The following is a 24,692-nucleotide window of genomic DNA, read 5'->3' on the forward strand; positions in this document are numbered from 1 at the left end:
TTAAAATAGTTAGTTCGACCAAAGCGAAAACAAATGACAGCTTTACATAGTGTTTCTTTTATACATTTATATATATTTGTCCTTTATATATATACAAAAAACGGCTTACACTCACATTAAAGTAACATATTTCAAGGCAAAGTGAGAATAAGTAAAGAAAATAGCTCCTCTCTGATTAATTCGGCTATGCTGCCACCTGGCGGCTGTCTTTACATACTTCATCATTCTGTTTTTCAGTGAACGAAGCGAACAAAGATGGCAGCCCCCTGTGAGAAAACACCCGGCGTGAGCAATATGCTGCAGTTTATGAAACTTATTGGACAGCTAAAAGTAAGACTCATTATTACACATGGATTGTGTTTATGGGAATTGCATATTATCTTCTAGATTTATGTAATTATTTACTTCAAATCATTTCACTCCGAAACAATATAAAATGCCTTATTAATAAAGCATTGGTCAATGCAATGTTTTCCTTTTCCCATTTAAGTGTAAATCAGAAATGAAATGAACAGAAATCACATTTTATTTAACTTTTTCTTTTCTGTTTTATTTGCATTCAATTCCAGGGACATGGTGCAGGATTGTAACCTTAGGCTTGCATGCAAAACATCTGTGCTGAAAATCTAACGCCTTTATACACAATTTCCACACATAAAACCAAACGTTGGCATGCACTCTTTGGTTTCTGCTGATCTATCCCCAAAACATTTCAAAACTGTACATGAAAGTTATAGGTTATGATGTAACTGGGTAGCACACCCCATGGTTTTAATGTTATTAAATGTTTTTTTTTTTAATGCCTTTTAATGTGTTGGCATTTTTATTCCAATGGTATCAAAAATGGTATTGATATTTTCCTAAATATCAATATCAAATCTGAATTTTTTTGTATCGTGACAAATGTAAACAATATTTTTCTACAGTTTTTAGCTTTTGATGAATGGTGATGTTTTCCAGAGGGTCCCACGGACTGGCTGGGTGTACAGAAATGTAAAGAACCCTGAGAGTGTATCAGACCACATGTATAGGATGGCTTTGATGTCTCTCACCATCACTGACCCTACAGTAGACAGAGACAGGTGAGTTGTCAGTACAAAATGTACTTTAAGTATTTGAAGCCTAAATCACATTTAAGGAGGACATTATCCCTAAAAGAATAATAATTTCTGCCCTCAGATGCATAAAACTTTCACTTGTCCATGATATGGCAGAGTGCATTGTGGGAGATATTGCTCCTTCAGACAATGTCAGCAAAGCGGAGAAACACAGGAGGGAGGAGGTGAGGGAAATCAATATTTTTATGAGGGTAACTTTAAAAGAACAAAATAAATTTCCTTTCTCTGTCTCAAACCCAGGAAGCAATGAGGCATCTGACAAGTCTGCTACCGGAAGGTCTTAAACAGGAGATCTATGCTCTGTGGGAGGTAAGCTGATTTAAATAACACCTGCAATTTTTCTGTTTCTTGATTATTTGCTTTATAACAACATTCTGATCATGTATTGGTGTTTAGTCACCCCAAAATGTTTGACATGATCAAACATATTTTAAAATAAAACCAAACCTAAGGTAATTTTAAAAAAATTATTTCAAATGTTAAGGGAAACAGTTATTGAAACCAAACTGGTCCTCTTTATTCTATGAACATTTAATATAACAGCTGTATAGTTAAGAACTTAGTGAAACAGAAATGATAAATGCTAACAATATCTTTAAAAGTAAAGCATAATTCCCCAATGTAAATAATAAAGAAAAAACGTTATTGCCATGTATCAGCTTATTAAAAGCCCACTTCCAAGGCATTAGAATGCCAGTGAATTACAGGGTGAACTATAACTCGAAAAGCATGGAACGTTGATCATCAAACGATAAAGACATCAAGCTGTAACGTTTTGGTCTGTTTATAAAGTTGGCACCGGTTCTTCATGTGCTGGTGTAGTTTTCACCTCACCAGGTCTTTGACCCACTTCATGCACCTTGGAAGTTGATAAAATTTAACCAGAAACTTCATAGTTCTCTGAACTTTAATGATCCTTCCCAGGAAAGTCTGGCCTAACAACTTCCAGGAGGTTACTTAAGAACCAAGGCAACACCTAAAGCAGTGCAGGCCTCACTTATTTCAGTTAATGTTCTTAACTGGATAAAAAACAGCATCCATTGGGGAAAAAATCCTCAGAGACATAAACCAGTGGGGAATAAAAACGAGTTTAAATATGATTTTGAATGTTTACCTATTCAAACTAGGCCACATTGGTTCAGATTAGGGCTGAAACAACTAATCAGATTAATCCATTATTGAAAAAATCGTCAACTAATTTAGTATTGGATTGTTAACTGGTATATAAAGACGGAAAAACATGCCTTTTTCTGACAGAGGAACCCACTAAGAGCAGCAATTATACCAAAATTGTAAAGAAAATATATAAACATTTTACATTTAAGATCAAAAGTCAATATGCTCTATACAGAACTTCACAAGTGGAACAGTTTTAGTTTCGCCTGGTTTAATTTTGTGAAAAGTCTTCTTTAAGGAACCTTTGGCTATCTGATTATTAGCAAAAAAAATATCAACCGATTAATCGATTTGTAAAATTATCTTTAGTTGCAGCCCTAGTTCAGATTTATGTTTTTATCTCCTAAATGTAGTCGTATTATTACCTGCTTTTTTTAATCTTAAGTTATCTTAAACCCTGTCTGATGAGTGAAACCATTTAAGTGAGACTAAATAGAGAAATCTGTAATGACATACAAATTTTTCCGAGCATCAGAAGTTTAGTGTTTGTCTGAAACCATGGTTTTATGTGTTGGGCAGGAATATGAATCTCAGAGCAGTCCAGAAGCAAGGCTGGTCAAACAGTTTGACCTCCTGGAGATGATCATGCAGGCTCATGAGTATGAAGAGCTGGAAGGAGCGCCAGGAAGGCTGCAGGAGTTCTTCGACTCCACCACAGGTGAGCGTCCAGCCCAGGTTACCTTCTATCTTTCCAGAGTTTTATTTTTATGGAGGAATTTGTGTTAAAGAAGCATCATTTCAGACTCTGTTTTTACACCCTCGAAGGGCGCTTCCACCACCCAGACGTCCTCCAGGTGGTCAGCTCTCTAAATGAACAAAGAGGAACGAGCAGCAAGGAGCTGAAGAAATCCCAGACTGACGGCTCAGAATCCAAACACTAACACACAGCGACATGCTTGTCCTGACTGTGAGAAAACATCAGGCAGGAAAATCCTGCTTTTGTCCTCCTCACAGACTGATCAGCTCAGCAGAAGATGAACAGATGCCAGTTTTACAAAAAACTGGATTTATTTATTTTCCAGGTATAATTTTACTACAAATTAAAACTCACCTTCCAACTCAGCTGGTGCTGCCTTAGAGACTGCTGCTGTTATATGATCCAAGAGCAGAAATATAATCATTCATCTTATTGTAGCTTAAAAAAAATGTTTTATAGATATGTATGAACAGTAAATCATTATTTTCCACTCTTGTTTTTTTTATTGAACAAGAAATTCCTACATTAACCAGATTTATTGGTTAGTTTAAATACTGTCACATTGCACATATAAGGTAAATCCAATATCACAAAAGTTATCCATAAAAAGATAAGTAAAAGTTGCAGCACCACATGCCTCCTAGTTTCCTCCATAATAGGAATTTTCAAGGCAGTCTGCAGAAAAACATCGGGAATAAAAACCAAAATAAGGTTTTGTTACAGAATTCAAGAAGGTTCATTACTTTTTACATTGCATCTTGTTTACAGAATAAAATCCGGCTGGAACATGCAGCCTTATTTGCTTTGGGTTATTTAAACAGCGGAATTTATTATATAAATTCAGATGATATTCTGTGTATTTTTCATAAAACATCTTTAACCTCACAGACTATTGGTTCTTTCAGTGACTGAATGCTCTAAATGCCATTGGAAAGAAGTCCATCATTTGAAAACATTTAAACAGTTAAAAAATAAATGCATTTTCTGATGCAAAGCTACTTTCATGGCAAAGCTATAAGGAGCCCACACAGATTGACAGAAAAAAAGCAGTAAATCTTCCCTACATTTACTAAATCCTCTTTTTTTTTTAGAAACTGTAGCCATAAATTGTTTTGTACACATATTGGCTAACTTGTAAATGAATACAGTGAAAGGGAGCAACGTTGTGTGAAGTATTTTAGTTAGTTAAAAACATTGCGTAGGCTTGGTAGTGTCACATCATCTCTGACTGGACGTTTCATCTACCTTTAAAGAAATCTGCTCTCAACTAAAACATGAACTATTTATAGTGTAACAGACTGAACCTGGAGCAACGTGTCAGACTTACCTGATCAATGACATGAATTTAATGGTATGATTTTCTTTAAGGTTAGATATGAGCTCCTTGTTTTATAGAACCTCAGTTGTAACCAAGAGGCTTAAATCTACGAGCTTAAAACAATGACTTTTTTTCTCAAATTCATTGTTTTATCAGATCCCACTTTCTTTTTTTTTTATCAGATTCCTAAAATTAAAGCAAAAGCAAATAGACTTATATTGCCAGCAATTTCATCGCACTTGCAGGATTTAGTAAGGACTTGTCTGCAAAATCAAAACACTGCTTTCCACTTTGGTCTTAAATTCTATAGATCCACAACAATGTGCTGTGAGTGGAGCGAGACGGAATCCTAGCATGGTCTCTCCGGGGTGTCAGTCAGGTTGTTGGTGGGCGTGTCCTGAGAGCTGGCGTTGGCTGCAGATGAGAGGACCTCCTCGAAACTGCCGCCGGTCCCAGTGCCTCCAACTTTGGTCTGGTATCGGAGGGAGATGCAGAAAAGGAGAAAAGAAACGCATCAATTTTTCACACCGTGGATTGGAGCAGACTAAACCTTTTTTATTGCCACAATTACTGCATGAACAACATACTACTGTAGGCAGATGGTTGTTTTAACCCAAAGGATAGCAGTTAGCAGGAACAAGCTGTTCCAAAACCAAAACAGACACAGAAGATCAAGAAGAGGAAGACAGTTTGTTGGTGAGGATATAAATAATGTGTTCTCAGTGTCACACCGTATGATAGTAATTACACAGCGATTATAGAGTTTAGCTCTCTGTTTCACGCTTCCTCTGGAACGTGGGAGAAGAAACTTCTTAGCCAGAGAGACTTGCTGTTGAATCAGACTGATCACTTGTGTGTTAGGGTGGTGTGGAGCCTTAAAGCCTTTTAACGACCAAAGCTGTGGAAACGGGAAAACAAGCCTAACACCAAAGAAGGTCAAATAAATTATCTGTTTAATGGGAAGAGGAACACAACAGGTGGAAGTTCTTGTCTTACGTCACAAACATGCATGTCTTTCATTAAAATAGACTGACTCTGGTTGGCCAGGGTAGGTTTTATTTGCTGCCTATCTAGTGTTTGTCTAAACTCAAACCCAGTGACTGCTTTAGACGGCTGCCGTCCACCCCCCCCCCCCCACCCCATGAGGTTAACCTGACAGACAACGGATGGGTCACTCAGTGAAATGAAAGTTAAATGTAGTCATGAAGAAATATATATATACATACAGTATATGTATATATACAGAGAGAACTTAACATCATACAAAGTGAGAAATGTTACAATAATCTAGAATCTGAGCTATGGGGATAATCTAGACGTTGAATAGAAGCGATATAAACATAGACCCTTTAGAACCTCACAATGAAATTTTTGTCTTGATTTACTAATACTCAATGATAAATAGTCTAAAATAGTACCAGATAACCCCACTTTAAATTAACTGAAAGCTTTTGACACCTAGAATACAGATTACCAAAAATTCAAATTGGTTTACCTTGATGGTGGTAACGGTGTTTTCAACTTTCTCTTCAAAGGATTTGAAACTGGGTGAGTTTCTGTGGATAAAACACAGAAAATCTTGATCATGGTTGAAGAATTTTATTTATTTTTTTACATATTCTGAAAATATAACTATAAATTCACTAATACAATTGTGAGGTTCAAATTTAGTGGAGTGGCAGCCTAGTGGTTGGGGCATAGAGTTTGGACTCCTGAGGTTGTGAGTTCAAAACCCACTCCCACAGTATGTCACTCTGGCTCTCTGAGCAAGACCATTAACACCACACTGCTCCCCATGATGGCAGCCCACTGCTCCCAAAGGGGATGGGTTAAATGCAGAGGTACATTTCCCAATAAAATTCAATTACTTAATAGTAGTAAAGGTAACTGATAAGAGGATGGGAACGTGTGAAAACATTTCAGGTATTAAAATAAAGCATCTGAAACACAAAACAACAAGCAAACAGAAAAGCATGGTGTTTTTACCTCATGGCAGGCATGCTCATAGAGTGCCTGACAGAGTATCTGTCCCCAGGCAGCGTGGCGAGAGAGGAGTCAATGATTAGCCAAGGTTACACACAGAAGCAACCTCAACAGTTTGCATGTGCAGCTTTAGTCCCTCAGCCTCACTTTAGATATCACACATCTTTGCCAACAGGGTTGTGTTTTATGTTGCAGAGAAGTTGTTTAAGAGATAAAGTAGGATTCTATTTTGGCTTTAAAAGAAGTCTAATTTCCAGTTAAATATAAAAGTTTTCAAACCAGGCAGATATTTAGACCCACAAACAATCCCCAAAAACTACATCTTTGCTGAGATCAACAGCTGATGGAGTTCTTCCTTTAGGAGTAACAGTGACTTCTAAACTGGTGCCATCCAGATACTGAGTTAAGAAGGCTTAGCGAGAAGCAACTAATGTGACATAACCGTCTGGGTGATTCTTACCCTATTGAGTTGGACCTTGGAAAGCATGGAGGGAAATAAAGAACAGCTTAGATGCTTTTAAAAGACTAAACACAGCCTCTATCACAATCATGCTCTGTGAAATTCTGAAATCCAAAACAAGAGAAAAAGGACATAGATAAAACAATATGATTAATATGTAGGGAACCAAGGGAAACAAAGATTTTAGTCACTTGTAAAACATATTAAAATTACAAGAACAGTTTTAAAGACACAACACACACTGCACAGCAAGCTCGAAAAAAATCCTTCAAAAAAGTGAAACAAACAGAAACAGAACATTTAAAGTGAGATTATTTATGCCTCCTATTCTCTCTTGGTTTAATCACTTAGCAGAAAGTGGCACCTCAACACTGAATTCTTTACATTTTAGGGCTTTTTTACGTGTCTTTAATGCTCACTAGCTTTTCTTCCGGACGAACAGGTCTGCACCTGGAACGGCGGTAGTCTGAACAATTCAGCCTGTTCAACAATTCCCTCTAACAAACCCCCCCTAGAGAGATATCGGGTATTACAGGCTAACAAAGAACCCAAACGACCCCCATTCCTAAGGAGCGGACCATTTGTCGGTTCAATATGGATGTTTCCTAAGCCAAAACAAAAGCTTTGTTTTTGGTCCACTCCATAAAGCCTTGAACTGAACGCTATTTCTGACATTTTGAATTGAAAAATCTTCCTGGATCAAACTTGGAAACAAAGTCCAGTGGATTGTTTTTTTTATGTCATTTTGAATGATTATGACCTGGATGACTGAGAATCTTCACCAGCCTACTACATTATAAAACATGAATTTATTTTGATGGTTCTATTATCTATTATAATCTATCCTGATTCTATTTGATTCAATAATATGGGATAACTTTGTCAAAAATGGAAATAATGGGCAGCAATCTAAAGTCAGATTCTTACGCTCGCGGAGATAAAAAGTGTAATGTCAGAGGTTGTTAAATGTGAAAAAATAACACTCATATATACTACAAAACAAGACAGGAGAAGCAATGAAAAAGCTTGATACACTGCATACATGTTAAACACCCACAGCAAAAAAAGAAAAAGTTAAAAGCAAACTAAAAATATACCTGCGTGGAAACAGTAACTCTAAACCGGCCATGCTAAAATACAGAAACAACTGAGATAAGTTGTTGTACATCACTTCCCGCTAATGTAGCCAGACATTGACCTTCCTTTAACCAAAAAGAAGAAAGCCTTAAGTAGACAAGCAATTTCTTCTTTTTTTTTTATTCCTACTATTGGGGAAATAAACTACCAGTCTGTTGAAATCAAGAGATAAGAGAGTGACTGAAGGAGACAGGCTTTACCATGAGCCTTTCAGCCCCCTTAGAAAGCAGCTTAATGCTGGCTTACATAATTATGTGCTTTCCTGAACTGTTCCACTCTGGTCTCTGTCATGCAGAGATAGTAAGGACAGATCAAAAACAGGACAAGATGTAAATGTACTAGGAAGTAAAGTGTATCAGGTGGTGTATGGGTAAAACAGGTCCAACTATGTCTGCGTTGTAGATCAGTGATATACTTTAGGATGAGCAAATAGAGGCGTCTGTACTTCTGTTTCCTCTTAGAAGTTCCTAAATACTGAGAATTATTTTGAGTGAAAGAAGACAACATTTTGAAGGACACTGGGACAGTAAAACTAGGTTGGGACTCTTGGACGCCAGATTTGGGTCAATAAATTCATCATTTAGTATAGATGAGCCTGTAGAAGTTTTGCCTCTCTAAAGATTACAGACCACATTTTTTTCTTTGTTTTTTTGCAGTTATGAAGCAAAAGGGCTCATCTGTTCTCTTTTTACATGCTGACAGCTTTTATCTAAAAAAAAGTTTAGCAAGTACAAATTTAGCAACCAAATTCTGTGGTTGACTTTATGACCACGGTTTGCATCTTTTATTACTAATAACAAAAATAGGACAGTTTTCCTCCACAGATTATGAGAAAAGGACAGGACACTAAAAAATAAACAAACTCCAAACTCAACTTAGTGTAAGATAAACTAAAAAAAGTCTGAGCTAAACTAAATTTACTGAATCAAACAGTGATCTGAGCTAAGGATAAACAACACTGAGGTCATCCTAACATAATCCTAAACAAACAAAAATAAAATAACACAACAAACAAAACCTAACTATGACAAACTAACCTAACCAACGCTGAACAATGTTAATAACTGCTCTAACACTAACTAAGCTAAGCTAACATATGCTAATCTCAAGGGGATCTTACATTTTCTTAGTTTAGTTTAGCAATTTTGTCAAGAAAATTAAGACATATCGGTACTTTCTTTAGGTGCTTGCAATTTCGATTTTTTTATTTTTTTATTTCAAGGTTTTAAAATCTTTAACCCGTTATGATAAATATTACTCCAGGCTCTTTAAAGTTCTCCTTGCAGTTTTCTTTTCTCTTGAATTTGGTTGTTTTTTAAAGTCATTCTTATGTTTAGCCCATCCAGAACGATGGCATATTGTGCATCATCATTCAAATGTGAGAGCTAGAAAAGTGGAGACAAAAGAAAAACCCTGAAAACGAAAATACTACAGAATATGAAGCAGGAAATAGTCTAAAGACACTAGTTGAACCAAAAGGTTTAAAAACCAGAGTAAACAAACCCAACAGACCTTCAGACGGACCAATAATTAAACATTTTAAGGTTTTTGTAAAGGTTACAGTTAAACCAGCCATAGTAAAGATGAGATATATGCAGTTATTTTAGCTGTAGAACCCAAGAGGGGGGGACATTTCCTCTTTTCCAAAAAAATTGTTTTAAACTAAAGACTTCTAATTTATCTAGTTAGCCTCTACTGGACAATAAGTTCTGAAATGTAAACTTTAAAATTATCAATACAACTTAAACCTACTGGATAATCTTAATAGAACTTCTATTTATCCATCTATAAATGTCTTATCAGGTCATCCACTGTAGACATTGTATATTTAGAACTGTAGAGTTGCTGATGAGAAGAAAAAAATGATTCTAAATAACTCCTTCCCTTTATTTACCACATACTGCTTTAAAAAGTAAAAATGAAAACAAAGGCTTTTTCATTTTTTTTAAGCTGTGATGTAATTCTTTACCTCATGTCTCCAAACTTTCTGGTAATGGCGCTCCCAAAGGTGCTGAAAGCAGCTGAGGTTTTCTGTCCTGCGGTGGACAGCGTCTCTGATGTCTTCTTGTATCTGAAAAAGACACAAGGACATACACTGCATTTGACAATGGGGTCATTTTAGTGCATGTTCAGTTTCTCCCACCCCCATTTAAATATATCAGTCCTACAAATGCGCAAACAGATCGACTAAATGCCTATGCCATGGGAATTAAAAAAGATATTTTGCCAACTCAGGGGATTTCTGATCATAAGATCTAGATTCTGTTTGATGATTTGCTTAAATAAAATAATGTTGCTTCAATTATAAACCTTGTTATGGTTTTCAAATTCCATTCAATTCAGTTTATTTATATAGCACCAATTCACAACACACATCATATGAAGACAATTTACAGATTTACAATTTAATCAGATCATGCAGTCAAAACCAGATGATGACATCGAGTCATTACCCTTAGAGAACAGGCCCCTCATTCAACATTTGACGCTTCCTTTCTATGTGGGTTTGCATTACATCTGGATAAAATACAGCATGTTTACGCAGTCTCTGTTACCTAGAGTGAAGACCTCATCCTCCTCTGGTCCCACTGGTGCATTATAGATGAGGCAGAGGCTGTTTGTAAAGTGATCCTCAGAGTAAAGTGTAACTGGATAAGAGAAGCAGCCTTTAGAGGCTATCCTGTTTTATCTCTTGCTGTCTTGAGAAAAGCTCTGCTTTATCACTGATCTGCGACAGTTGACTGTTTATCTGTATACAGAACGATTCAAACACCATAAAGGAATCTGTGGGTTTTTTTTTTTGGTACAGAGCCCCTTCTTAAAAAGAATGTATTTAACTGAGAATGTATAGTACCTGTGATAGAGCAATATTAAAAGAATGAGTAATACACATTTATGATAAAATGTTTTTGAACTATTGTACAAAAACAAATCTGTCAATCAATCAATCAATAAAGTGCAAAGCAACACCTTTGTTAAAATAATGGAATTAGTAATATTTGCAATTTTCCTTAATCAAAGGAAACATCATTCAACTTTACTCTGGTCCAATGCCAACAACTGGTTTGTACGGTGGCCGGGAAGTCAAAACCTACGATACAAGATTAACAACGAGCAAAACACTTTCACAAATCTTGAAACAAATTTATAAATGACAAAATCAACGGGAAAGGGGGGGGACTGTCTTTGAAGCTTACCTGGAAGTGATAATGGGAGCCTTTATGATGACCCAAGATGGACGCTAATCGAGATGCATTTTGCCCATTTTGTGGCACACAAAAGATTTTAAATCGCACAGAACACACAGAAGAACCAGATATGCTGCAGCAGTGCATACAATATTTCAATGAGGGTCACTAGTACGCTGTAATCGTAGAAATGATGTCATGTTTACACTGTGTACACATCAGCCTGCAGGAATCTGAAAAGCAAACTGCAAAAAGGATTTCTCTTCAACAAACATAATAATTAGGGCAATAACACTGGAGCTCTGTGGAAACGGACAGCTGTTTGGATACCATACGATGTGGCAGGTACTTAAACAAAAGTCCAGTTGTATTGTTGGTTTGCACTTCCTGGCCACCGTAGATTTGTGCACACCTATATATAACCTGGCAAAAACCACAGTAACTAAGTCTTTATGATAAAGGTATCTTTGCGATGTGTTCAAAGTGGAAAAAACAAAAATCAGAAAACCATCAAGGGTTTTGTTCTCACTGCAGGAAACCAATACAACACACATTTAATTGATGGAAGTGCCTGCAGAGTGCATTCAGTTAGCCATGTTCTGAGATCAACTATAGCCTTCAGCAGAGTTTTTAAATCAGTTAAACCATTGTCTGTTTCAGAAAGCAGGGTGCAGATAACAAGCCGCAAACATGCCAGACAGTGACCCCTTTTCACCAGACTCCTTTGTTTTTTTCAAATGAGTGTTTGGAAACCAGACTGTGTGGACTGGGTGTCTCTGACTGTTTGGCAATAGACCACCAATCATCTCAGACTGTTTTAACTTTTTGTGCTATTGAAGCACATTCAAGTCTCCTGTGTTCTGCCTCAGACACTATTGAACTGCCAACAAGCAGAGCATTCAGGTGAACGGAGCTGCAGACTCATTAACTTACGCCGTAGTGCTCTGCATGTCATGCCAGCTTCTGCTGAAGTTGTTCCTGAGCTCACTGAGAGGAGTCATGCCCAGCTTCTGTTTGAGCTCAGAGTGCTGCTTCTCTTTGGACAGCAAAACCTGCTTCAGTGTGCTGATTTCCTCTTCCAACTGACCACACACACACAAAAAAAAACATACAGTTAGTTTTATTCAAACTGACAATCCAGCTTATGATTCATTTGTGCGTCTGTATACCTTAGTCAGCTCCTGCAGAATCTCTTCTCTCTCCTCCTCTGTTATGTTGGTGTTGTTGAGGCTGACTTCTGACACCAAATCCTCATCAGCCTCCCTCAGAGGCTGAGAGTCTAGAAAACCTGTTCAAAATGAAAGACATTCATGGAGATCTCTGGTTATATGAAATCTGAAATTCAGTTTTCAGTAAATGCATGTTCTTAGACTTCAGGCTGTGAAGTCAGGCTACAGGAAATCAACTCATGAATTTGTTCCTTCTTGCTTCTAGAGAAACACAAGTTACTTCCAGCTTTTATTACTTCTAGTTTGTACATTTTACTGCATTTTAAATCAGATTAAACAATACCAGGGTTGTGTTCAGTTGTTATTCAGCCAAAGAAGACAGGAAAAACCCCTGCTATTTTTTTTCTGATTTCAAGTCTTCCCATTCTTTGGCGTGTAAATTGTTCCCTGCCTCACAGTGTCTGGGCGATTGTCCTTTCTCCATGTCTGGCTGCATCTCTGGCTGTTATGTAATCTGTGGCTGCAGCCTCCAGGGCTTTAATCTGCCTTGGCTAATGTGGATTATCTTGCTTTAACTCTGCTAGCCAACACTACAGTCTGACATCCACTCAAAAACCTACACTGACCAGATGCTGTCTAATTCCTCAGGGATGGATCGTTCATCGACGGTTATCAAAGAGGTCAGAGGGTATACACAGAAAACAACAAGAAGCACAAAAAAATAAGAGGGTAGACATAAAAAAATCCCAACTGATTGTAGAAAAAATAATAATAATAGTAAAATACTTTGTAGCGAATTGGTTAAATAATATTCTGCAAAAGTTTGATTTCTATAAGATGCATACAAAAATGACAATCTGGCTTTCTAGGAATAACATGAAGGCCCAAACTAAAGTTCTCCAGAGAGGAACAGTTCGACAAGCCATGCATGTGACATAAACACAGCATACCAGGAAAAGAAACTCATGATAACTGAGAAGCATGAAAGTAAAAGTGTGAAGTTTTGGGGATGTTTGCTGCGGCAGGACCTGGTCATATCACTGTCCACAGGATCTATAATGTATCCTGGTTTTTATCAGATCGAGAAAATGTAAGGTCATGTTTTAGGAAGAAAAAAGTCGAAACAGAAATGTACTCAGTTACATGACAATGACAAAATACACCCGCCAAGGATGGAAAGTTCAGATCCTGATTCAACACAGACGTCGTGGTAACTTAACGTCTTGGTTGATGGCAACAAAAAGGATCGCCAAAGTGCTCACTTTTTTACTCTGCCAGAAAAAGCATTTTTGGCGATCTTGTTGAATGACTAAAACATGGTTATATTGTTTTAGCTGCAAATGATGACATTTGTATGCAAGAAAGAAAATTGGAGGTTAGATGTAACATTTGAACAATTTCTTAATGAAAAAAAAAATATTAAGGGTGCAAATGATTTGATTAAACAACACAGTGGGGAATATTGTGAACCTTTAAAACAAACATTGACAGACAAACATTCCTGCCATTAACCATCACATCCAGCTGACTGACAGCTCACAGAAACAGCTTGGGAACGGATGGATGTTCTCTACGTGGAACTGAAAAATGGCCACCACATCAATTGCTTTTAAACCACATAAATAGGACAATTTAAACCTCAAGATAAAATCAACACTTTTTAACTGACCCCCTGAAACCAGACACTTATAATTGAATCAAAAACATATTAAGCATTGAGCAGCATGGCTGTGTGAAAAATACAGGTAGCCTCAGGGTGCTTTGGCCATAAAGTGGTTTTGGATCGATTGAACAAGGAAGCGGTTTACTGTACCTGCAGTGAGGCGTCCTCTCTCTTCATCGGAGTGCATTATAAAACACGAGGAGACAGCAGGGTCAGGTAAAGGAGATATGCATTTATATATCCTTTAAAGGGAAACAGTAGCACCACGGGTGGCTAACACACCAACACAGATACGACTCAAACCAGTTAACTCAATCACAGCATGCAGGTTTTCACTTCAACCGGAGTACTTCTATAACATGGAGTTACTTCAGCCGACATTACACAGCAGGGAGGACAGTGAGAATTTTAAAATCCCGCAGCTCTGATGGGGGCTTTTCATGTTCTAGTGCATTTAGTAGCTGCCATAAAAAGAGGTTTTAAAAGGAAACAAATCAATCCGGAGTCCCAGTTGAACATTTGATTGTTAGACGGCTTACATTTTTTTTAGATGTATTTACATGACACTGCAAAAAAAAAAAAAGCTAATAACGCAAACATTAACATTAAATCTTTACAAAAAACATTTTTTTTTTAATCTTATATCTACTTTCAGATTTTGTTAATAAGTGTTTAGTATGCTGGTCAGTGTGATTTTTAAAGCAACCAACTTAAATGAATAATTCTAACGTGCATTTTGCAACACATACCATTGTTGCATAAGTACTAATGCGTCACATCTTTGGGAACCTGCTGTCTCTAAACTATTTTCCAAGCAAGCTAAGGCTGTGTTACATTTTAACTCCCTCTCTTCTATGCTTATACATGCAATACAAAAAGAGGAACTAAAATAGCAGCATATTATGAATTTCTTTAATAGATATTAAAACTATCTCGAACTTTAGTGACCTGATATTAAAAATCTCAACTTCTTTTCCAATGTAATATAAATTGTTAATAATATTCCATCATTTATATTGTGACTAAAAATAAGGGCAGTCACTCTCTCCTATATTCCCAAGTAAAATAAGCATGTTTTCTAGCAGGCTGTAAATGGGTTTAGCTATGTAATTTAAGTCAAAAGGTTATCTACTCTCTAAGCTCTAGTCTAGGTCCCTTTTTACCTGTGCTGTCTAGCTGCATGTCCCAAGTAGTAGACATGGCCCAGCTGTCAGTCTGGCACCCTGATGTATGAGACCACTGCTCCTCCATCTGAGTCGAGGAGTAACCCCAGTCTGTTAGGTTTTCCCCATTTTGGACCAATGGGGCCAAATCCTCCCCATATGAGCTCTTTCGATTGGATTCCTCACCACCGGCACGGTGAAACTTATCCAAACCTGAGCACAGTTACAGGTGAGTACATTTGGAGTCTGATACAGATTTGTTTTTATCTAACCAACATGACAATCGGTCTAAGATTAAGTTAATATTCATTTAAATACTTTGCCTGCTGCAGTCTGACAGCTGATTGGTCAACCTCATGTGGGGACAGTTTGCTGAGTAAATTATGATTTTCCTATTCCTTAGGACTTTTTAATCTGTTAAACTATTAAAAAATGTAGTGCATTTCTTTGCCTTAGGAACAACGTGGCATTCGGTGCATACTGCAAGTTAGAGACGCATAATATAGCGTACTGTATGGCAGACAGTGAGCTTAATGTTTGTGCACTATGGGAGCCATGGTATTGCACTATTAGTGGTACTTAGACTTCTGTTTTGGAAGAAAAAGAAAAAAACAAGAGCAACCAATTGGTATAATTATGTTAGATACAAAGTTAAGGGTTCTCACATTCATTTCAGTGTGTTCCACAAAAGCAAGATAAGATCTGATCATTCAGATTTTAATAGAGGGACCCTGCTTTGGCTGCACCTGGACACCTTAGATCAACCTGGACTTGCAAAGACAAAAATGGATTATAAAAAACTGAATTTGTATTTCCTTGTAAACTTTGATAGTTTTTTTTAGATATATTTCGTAAAACGGTAGCAATTTAAGTGCTTTAAACTGTGATGGTTTACCTCAAGGTTATCTAGAAACCAAACGGGGGGTAAAATGGCTAAATTATAGTTTTTTAATGTTTGCAATCAGTTGGTTAAAAAAATAGAAAATTAATTTGCATGTGATGTGACAAAGCATGTCAGTTGAATATAGATGTTAAACCACGGCATTGGAATAATGGATAAAATAAAGAACAGGATATTTCCATAATTAATTTCTGTATTAACACTTATCCAGACCTAGAATCGATATAAAAAAAAAAGAAAATCATACTTTTCCAAATCTGTCAAGTCTGATAATAATCTACAAAACTGAATCAGACGGTAAGATGTGCTGTAAGGCAACTTTTTACCCAAAGCACAAAAAATTAGCAGAAGGAAAAGAATGTTTAAGAATATTTTTAAGAGCATCAGAAGAAACTGAAGACGACTAATGAACCAGGATGACGTTAACGTCAGCAGGTCGACTGGTCTCCATAGAACCTGTTGCCAACAGAGCTGGGCTCCTTCCAACCCAACATGCAGCGTAAAGGACAAGGCAGTAAATAAAAGACGTGGTGAGAAACTTTGCTTCCTACAAGTTCCAGAGAAAATTTTGGGACCTCTTGCCAAAAGGAAACTGCTTCTGAAATATCTAAAAAGGTGAAAATGATGGGCAACTAAAATCAATAATATTAATCTATACATGGTTCATTATGAGATTATCAGTCTGATAATATTGTGTATAAATACAATATAATAGTTAATTACACCCAGCCTTAAGACTAAAACTTATAAGATTATCTAAAAATATACTCTTTTAAAAGATAAAAACAAAAAATGATTAATGCTGTAGCTAAAATAAAATCTAACCCTTCAAAATTAGATTCATGTTGGTTTAATATTTTCATATTAAACATGATATTAAGTAAAGGTTTCAAGTAAAAACGCTTCATGTTGGTTTATTTAATCTTTCTTTCTATACTTTTCTACTACTGTATCTTAATCTTAATTGAGGTATTTGGACAATTGTGTATGTTTTGAATGGATAGTTACTGGTCCAGGCCTGTCAACTTCAAATACTTATAGATTGTCTATATGTATAAATATTTTTTGTATTTTTGAATATGTTAGGGGTCTCAACAGGCTCATCGGTAAAATGCACAAGGCTGAGGAAGGTGGACTTATTGTTGCTTCAGTTAATACAAAGTATTAACTAAGACCTCTCTAATCCCTCCACACAATAGTGCCTCATTAGGAGAAGTATTAACAGCTTGATCTTACCTAAAACAAAGTTAAGATGTTGTAAAGAACAACAGTGGTTAAGTAAAGAAACTATCAATTAAGATTCTCCCTGCTTGCACCAACATTTCCTGTTTTCTTTGAGGGTTGCTGATTTAGACTTAGGACAATTTAAGTTTCTTAGTCAAATTATAACAGCAGTAAATGTGCTGCATGTTCATTTATGGAGATGGCTTTGAATCCATCTAAAAGTGAAGTGATTACAAGCCCCAACTTTCTGGTCTTTCAAATCAAAAAAAGGAAAACGCTGGTGGCTGATTGCTTTATAGAACCAAACTGGAAGTGGGAGTTTAACCAAATATATATCTATATATCTATATATATATAAAAAAAAACAGAGAAAAAAAATGTAAGCATCACTGGTCAGATGCGATCAAGTGTTAAGTCAATTTTAGATTAATTCAATCCATGTTTTTTTTAAATGTGTCTCATTTGACACATTTAACGATAACTCACTTGAACAACCAATGGAAGAATAAAGATTCATTTTGAAAAAGCTTTTCTTAAATATTTATCTTTGCTTCCATTATATTTTTTCCCACTCAGTTCATTCTCAATAATTCTATCAAGTATTTAATAAATAAACACTAAATCATACAGGAGAAGGAATTTTAGGCATGCTGGGACCATGCTTTTTTATTGCTTCACAGTGATTCAGTGCAGATTTTGTTTGCTTCACTCAGAGAGTCAAGTCTTACCCAGCTCTCCTTCATGTGTTGCTGGGTCAACCCATTCCTCTCCTGGGCCCAAGCTGGCCCAGTCCAGCACTGCTTCACTCAGAACACTAGAGTACAACTCTGTAGCAGAGCAAGGTGGCAGATTAGGATTATTGGTAAATATATATATAATAAAGGGACTACATAAACAACAATATAATTTCAATCAATTCATCAAATCTTATGTGAAATCAAACTGTCCACACTGATTGCCAATCAATTCCACATGCTGTTGTGAAATTGGAATAGACAACAGCTGGGAAATATTGGGAATTAACAAGCCACACTTAATAGGGGGCCCTGTCACACCTTGATGATTTAGACCACCGTATTCCCGCCGTACAGAAAACCTGGCAAAAAACGCTGGCATACGTTGGATAAGTTATGGGTACGTTTTGTATAAGTTATGAGCACCCTGAAACACGTCGACATATGGCTCAAAATTTCCCGACATGTGCCAACGTATGCTCATACGCAGGTCATATGTTAAGGCCAATTTACGCTTCTGACGCATAGCCTCTGCAACTGTCAAATCTGTCTCTGTGCGCGACCAGGCCCCCTGAGGTGTGCAACTGTCATCGCACACCTAAAAAAAATCCTGACTAAGCGTCGGACTGTCGCAAACCCGCGCAGACCTTAGGCGGAAGTGCACAGACAAAAAGCAGCTGTGATTGGTCCTTGGTATGCCTTTCCGGCCGTCTGTGTGGTCGTCCTTCTCGATTCGGTGCCGGGGCGCGCCATTTTTAAAAACCGAGGAACAACTGCAATGGACAACTATGACAAAAGGTTAATCGAGGAGTTTCGCACTATTAAAAAACCTGTTCCTCTTCGATGTCTAGCAACTCTAGATCATTTCCGTGACCGCGATACCTTGCAGATGTGCCATTGTTTTTTTGGACGATAAACACTCCTGCCGGCGCCGCCGAAGTTCTCATGACCATCCGCCGAAGTTCTCGCGACTTCTCCAATAGGCCTCCCCTTGTGCTTTGGTGGGAAACTGCTGCGGGTCCCTAGAAATTCCACACAGATGGTGCAGAAGCATACCAAAACTAGACCCAAGCAACATTTGATGTGTGCGGTTGCAGAAGTCTAATCTGCACTTTACAGGTAAGTTATCTGATCATTGACATACGTTAAGTGTAAATTCCTCATAAGCTGTGGTGTCTAGCCTATCGAAAACTTATGAGTAACTTGTGCAAAATTTATGTGTAACTTATCAATAACTTATCTCCAATGCATATCAACGTATTTGATGTTTTCCAAACAAAAAGAGGGTTCCCAGGAGGAAAGACACTGGCTTGTGACACTTCATGGGCATCGCGCTGCTGTGCGTTACGCATAAGTTAAGCTGTCGTTGGACTTGCGCTCTGGACTCGTTATGAATACTTTATGTAAACACCCAAAATTGAAAAATATATAGAAAGTTCAGCCTATGCAAGCGTTTTAGAACATTCTTGAACGTCAGGCATACGTTGGCTAAATCTTCAAGGTGTGACAGAGGCTTAAATGAGTAGTTCTGCAGGTGGGGACCACACACCACTTCTCAGCACCTGCTTCCTGACTGATGTTTGGGTCACTTTTGAAGGTCGTAGGTTGTACACAGACTCTACGACCCACACACAAGTGGCTCAGGTAGTGCAGCTCAACCAGGATGGCACATCAATGAGAGCTGTGGTAAGAAGGTACTGTCAGCAGGCAGGACAGTACACCAGGAGATGTGAGAAGGCCGTAGGAGGGCAAGAATCCAGTAGCAGGACCGCTACCTCCGCCTTTCTGCAAGGATGAACAGGAGGAGCATCGCTAGGGCCACGCAAAATGTGTCTGACTTATATGTATTGAAGTCCCACAGGACCTTAGCTCTGGCCTTTTACACCCCCTTAGGAAGTGGGCTCCCATTTTGACCTGGGGGTCTCCAGTTTGTGTTCTGCACAGATGTTTCTTTACAGTATACCACCCACTTATTAATGACGTTCCGTTTATTCCTTTCCTGCCAGTATTTTACATACAATGATCAGTGCTTCTGTTTTGTCCTTCAGCCTGGACCTCTCTAAGCATTGGTAGGAGTTTGTCATATCAGCCACTTAAGGTATCTGTCAATAGTCCATCTTATGCAGGGTGTTTCCCTGCATGAGAATATATAGGTTTAATATTTTTCCTCTCCATCCTGTCAGGAGCAGTGAGGTCTGTTTCTCAGCAGGTTATCTGTGTTCTGCATCTTGCAAAAGTTTTACCTTCTTGAACTTGTCAAAGAGGATTTACCTGATTCTTGCATTTCTGTCTATTTTTTTTTAACTTCCTGAAGTCAGGGAACAAAAGTGGGTCATCAAAGTTTAGACTAAGTGACCTCTGGTTGCTGATAAAACCTCATTACGATACAGAAGGAAACAAGCCAGCAAAAAGCCAGTTTCACTCACAATCAGCTCCTCTACTTCCACATTTGACCAACGGACTGCAAAAGTGGTTTAGAAGGAAGTGGAATTTCACAGGAAACATTGAAAATAAAACCATCAGTCTATATTATATGCAATTTTGGAAAATCAAAAATCCTAATTAATGAAACTAAGAACACAGACCCAGTGTAATGATAAATTATGAATATTTAGCTCCTACTTTACTCTTCATTCTTCCAAGTGTCTCCCTATGCTTTGTGTTGGAGTCAGATATATTTGGTCACAAGACTCCAATTTGGCCCGATGGTCATGGGGCTAAACTAAATCAGAGGCCAGGGGGGCTGGTCATAAGGCTGGGGAAAATGAATTAAACCTGAACAGAGGTCAAGTCGAACTGTAAATGCTGTAAACAGCAACTCAGTCTTCTGAACAACAAGGGCTCAGTCCCCAGACTTTAATACACAACAAACAAGACGACCAGACTGCCCTAAAAGGTTAGATGGAATTTCTCATTTCAACAAGGTAATGCAAATCATTTTTGAACAATACCTGTCTTTTTTCCCCCACTCTGGCTCAAACTTTAGACTAAGAGCCTCCTTTGGTTTCCTGCTTGCTAAAACAACCACTCTTTTAATCCTGGAATGCAAAGGAATGCAATTACCTACCTGGATACACACACCTTTATCCCACTGAGTGTGTAACGACATATAAAGCTCCCTTTGATCGCTTATGTTTATTGAAGAACTAAAAATAAAATTCTAAACAAAATTAAAAGCAATACAACATAATCATCAGGGGGGGGGGTTTCTGCATGGGGGCTCAGAGGAAGCTAACTTGCAGGAAAGCAAGCAGATAATAATAATAAAAAAAAAAAGCTGAAAACACAGAAACAACAGATATCCTCTAAGCCAGGAAATAAAATCCACCAATAGCCTAATGGAGCTCAAACAAAGTCCAAATTATTTCCTGGGGACTCTGCCCATGCTTCTTAATCCAGCCTAAAACATAAATAGCACATAAAACTTAGTTTAGATTCCTACTGTAAGGTAAGCAAATTATCATTTTCTTATTTCTTTATATTTATTCTGTCATTATAGTGCTTCTCAGTTTCAGAGGTGACAACCTTTTCCTTGCAGGGTTTACAATCCAGTGCTGAGCAAGCTGTAGTATAAAGCTTTGAATACTATTACAAACATGGGGGAAGGGCGATGACCTGCGGAGGGTGAACCCGACTCACCTTGTTGTCTGGTTTCCATCATAGACGCTCAGGTGAAGTTTCCACGTAGCCTTCAGAGACAGACCGCACGCGCAGCTCCGCTTCTGAGACCAGAACCGACGAGGTGTCACGCGCCGTGCAAGCTTACAGGCGGAGCTTTGGTTACCGGCCAATGGGCTGCAGGTACGGCAAGACGTTTTATCACGTAGTGTATACGAGGCTCTATCCAGGGGCGGAGCTAAATGGGGGGCCTTTGGCCACCCCTGTGCCCACCTCTAATACAGACTATATTATATATTCAATATTCAAACCATTAAAATTTTTAATATATTCTCAATTACTTGACAACAAAACTCTATGGTTAATTATGCTAATCAATATACCAACATTAAAGATGATAAATACAGAATTAATGCTCTTTTCAGTAGATTTTTAGTTATATGGAGTAAAGAGAACATAATGTGTCTCTGCAAGTCATCTATGAGTCTTTGGTAAAATCAGATAAATAAGTATTTTAATAAAAACGTATTAAATAATAAATTCATATAGATATTAGTACATGTAAATATCAATTTTATGCCGAAGTATTATTGATAAAAGTAGGTTAGTAATGACAATGGAAAAGATTTTCGCCCCAGAACTCAAACCTGAAAGAATTTTATCCACTATACCTTTTATTTAGACACCATGGATGTTTAAATATATGCGTCTATTTGTAAGCAAAGGCTGTAGGAAAGTATAGATTGTCTTTATTTTGAAAATATCGATGTTGCGCTCGTTCATTTTCCTGTTGGAAGAGGAAAACCTGAGGTTCTGGTGCCGATCCACTTTTGGCCACCCCTCAGTGTACATTGAGCCTGGCCACCCTGATAAAAATGTTCAGGCTACGCCTCTGGCTCTATCAGGTACATGTCGGAGGCTCAAAACAATTACACTTGATGATCTTTAAATATTTTTTTCATGCAACATATTTAAGATTTGATCATACGAAGGGTTCCACTGTATTACTCTGAACATCAGAGTCGATTATTACTGTCTATAAAATACAGAGAATATCTATATCTTTAAAATATTTTGTACCCCCCCGGGTTATACCATGCTGTCTTATGTGTAGTTTCTTATATTTATCGTCTAGACTATATTTGTGGATTGGTAAAGTTCAGTTCTTCTTTTTTTGAACTACTATTTACTACTATTTTTATATTTTCCATGTTGTATACATTTGAGGATTATATTTAAAAGTGTGTGAATTAAAATACATTATAATGCATTTTGAGTTTCATATTTTGTTCCTCCTTAAAAATCAGCAATAAAATAATGTAAATGATCATGCTGCTTGAGGGGGTGAGTTATTTTTTGTGTGTGGAAATTTTAACCATTATATGCATAGGGAGAGATGCAATTCTAGGGATAACTCTCTTGGAACACTCAATGGTTTCTCATCAAATTAAGTGTTTTTTCCTATTTATAATTTACATTTTAAATGTCCTGAAAATTATTTTTCCTAAGACCATATTGCGCCTCTCCCCCTTTCGCTTACAGTGCTGTAACAAATACTAAACACAAAGCTCACACTAAACAAAATGTACATATGTACTATTTACTATACAATCCTAATTTTCTTTTATAAAATTTGTTATAGATCATAATTATATGCAGATTTAGCATAGATATTATGCCATCACAAAGCAACCTTTCCCGCCCCCCAAGCTTCTACATTTGTTTAGTTCTCTCCTCTTTACTCATGTATACAGCATTTTAAACATCAGATAGTTCAGATTGGTTGTGAGCTGCTTACTGGCATCTTTTAATGAGATGTTAGGAAAAGGCCAGACCGATTATGGAGTAACCAGGGTAGCTCCTCCTCAGGGACGTGCACAGATATACAGGTGCTGGTCATAAAATTAGAATATCATGAAAAAGTAGATTGATTTCAGTAATTCCATTTAAAAAGTGAAACTTGTATATTATATTCATACATTACATACAAACTCATATATTTCAGATGTTTATTTTGTTTAATTTTGATGATTACAAATGACAACAAATGAAAATCTCAAATTCATCATATCAGAAAATTAGAATATTACTGAAGACCAATAAAAACAAAGGATTTATAGAAATGTTGGCCAACTGAAAAGTATGAACATGAAAAGTATGAGCATGTACAGCACTCAGTATTTAGTTGGGCCTCCTTTGGCCTGTATTACTGCAGCAATGCGGCGTGGCATGGAGTCGATCAGTCTGTGGCACTGCTCAGGTGTTATGATAGCCCAGGTTGCTCTAATAGTGGCTTTTAGCTCTTCTGAATTGTTGGGTCTGGTGTATTGCATCTTCTTCTTCACAATACCCCATAGATTTTCTATGGGGTTAAGGTCAGGAGAGTTTGCTGGCCAATTAAGAACAGGGATACCATGGTCATTCAACCAGGTACTGGTAGCTTTGGCACTGTGTGCAGGTGCCAAGTCCTGTTGGAAAATGAAATCTGCATCTCCAAAAAGTTGGTCAGCTGCAGGAAGCATGAAGTGCTCTAAAACTTCCTGGTATGTGGCTGCGTTGACCCTGGACCTCAGAAAACACAATGGACCAACACCAGCAGATGACATGGCACCCCAAACCATCACTGACTGTGGAAACTTTACACTGGACTTCAAGCAACGTGGATGAAGTGCCTCTCTTCTTTTCCTCCAGACTCTGGGACCTTGATTTCCAAAGGAAATGCAAAATTTACTTTCATCAGAGAACATGACTTTGGACCACTCACCAGCAGTCCAGTCCTGTTTCTCTTTAGCCCAGGCAAGACGCTTCTGACGCTGTCTGTGGTTCAAGAGTGGCTTGACACAAGGAATGCGACAGCAGAAACCCATGTCTTTCATACGTCTGTGTGTGGTGGTTCTTGAAGCACTCACTCCAGCTGCAGTCCACTCTTTGTGAATCTCCCCCACATTTTTGAATGGGTTTTGTTTCACAATCCTCTCCAGGGTGCGGTTATCTCTCTTGCTTGTACACTTTTTTCGACCACATCTTTTCCTACCCTTCGCCTCTCTATTAATGTGCTTGGACACTGAGCTCTGTGAACAGCCAGCCTCTTTAGCGATGACCTTTTGTGTCTTGCCCTCCTTGTGCAAGGTGTCGATGGTCGT

The 24,692-nt window shown here is 37.6% G+C and overlaps 2 protein-coding genes across 9 annotated transcripts; one reads left to right on the forward strand and one right to left on the reverse strand.

The window, feature by feature from the left end:
• Positions 1–226: 226 nt before the first annotated feature.
• hddc2 (HD domain containing 2) lies at positions 227–3,716 on the forward strand. The gene is made up of 6 exons (XM_038293281.1): positions 227–330; positions 961–1,082; positions 1,180–1,282; positions 1,359–1,427; positions 2,814–2,952; positions 3,060–3,716. Exons 1-6 carry the CDS (start codon positions 256–258, stop codon positions 3,173–3,175), a joined length of 624 nt encoding a protein of 207 aa, XP_038149209.1. The 5' UTR covers positions 227–255; the 3' UTR covers positions 3,176–3,716.
• On the reverse strand, positions 3,475–21,714 carry tpd52l1 (tpd52 like 1). 8 transcript variants are annotated; one of them, XM_038293272.1, is made up of 12 exons: positions 21,571–21,706; positions 17,926–18,024; positions 15,073–15,285; positions 14,060–14,080; positions 12,247–12,365; positions 12,011–12,159; positions 9,859–9,960; positions 7,850–7,882; positions 6,753–6,767; positions 6,296–6,334; positions 5,805–5,865; positions 3,475–4,781 (listed from the first exon to the last, which is right to left on the reverse strand). In XM_038293272.1, the coding sequence occupies exons 1-12, from the start codon at positions 21,590–21,592 to the stop codon at positions 4,659–4,661; spliced, it is 996 nt and encodes a 331-aa protein (XP_038149200.1). In that variant the 5' UTR covers positions 21,593–21,706; the 3' UTR covers positions 3,475–4,658. The 8 variants fall into 8 exon arrangements, with proteins under 8 accessions (XP_038149200.1, XP_038149205.1, XP_038149202.1 ...); XM_038293277.1 differs by lacking the exon at positions 15,073–15,285 and having other exon boundaries at positions 21,571–21,705; XM_038293274.1 differs by lacking the exon at positions 7,850–7,882 and having other exon boundaries at positions 21,571–21,705.
• Between the last annotated feature and the right edge of the window lie 2,978 nt (positions 21,715–24,692).

The sequence above is a fragment of the Cyprinodon tularosa genome, unplaced genomic scaffold (assembly GCF_016077235.1).
Source record: "Cyprinodon tularosa strain WSP-4 unplaced genomic scaffold, ASM1607723v1 ctg323, whole genome shotgun sequence".
NCBI classification, from domain to species: Eukaryota; Metazoa; Chordata; class Actinopteri; order Cyprinodontiformes; family Cyprinodontidae; genus Cyprinodon; species Cyprinodon tularosa.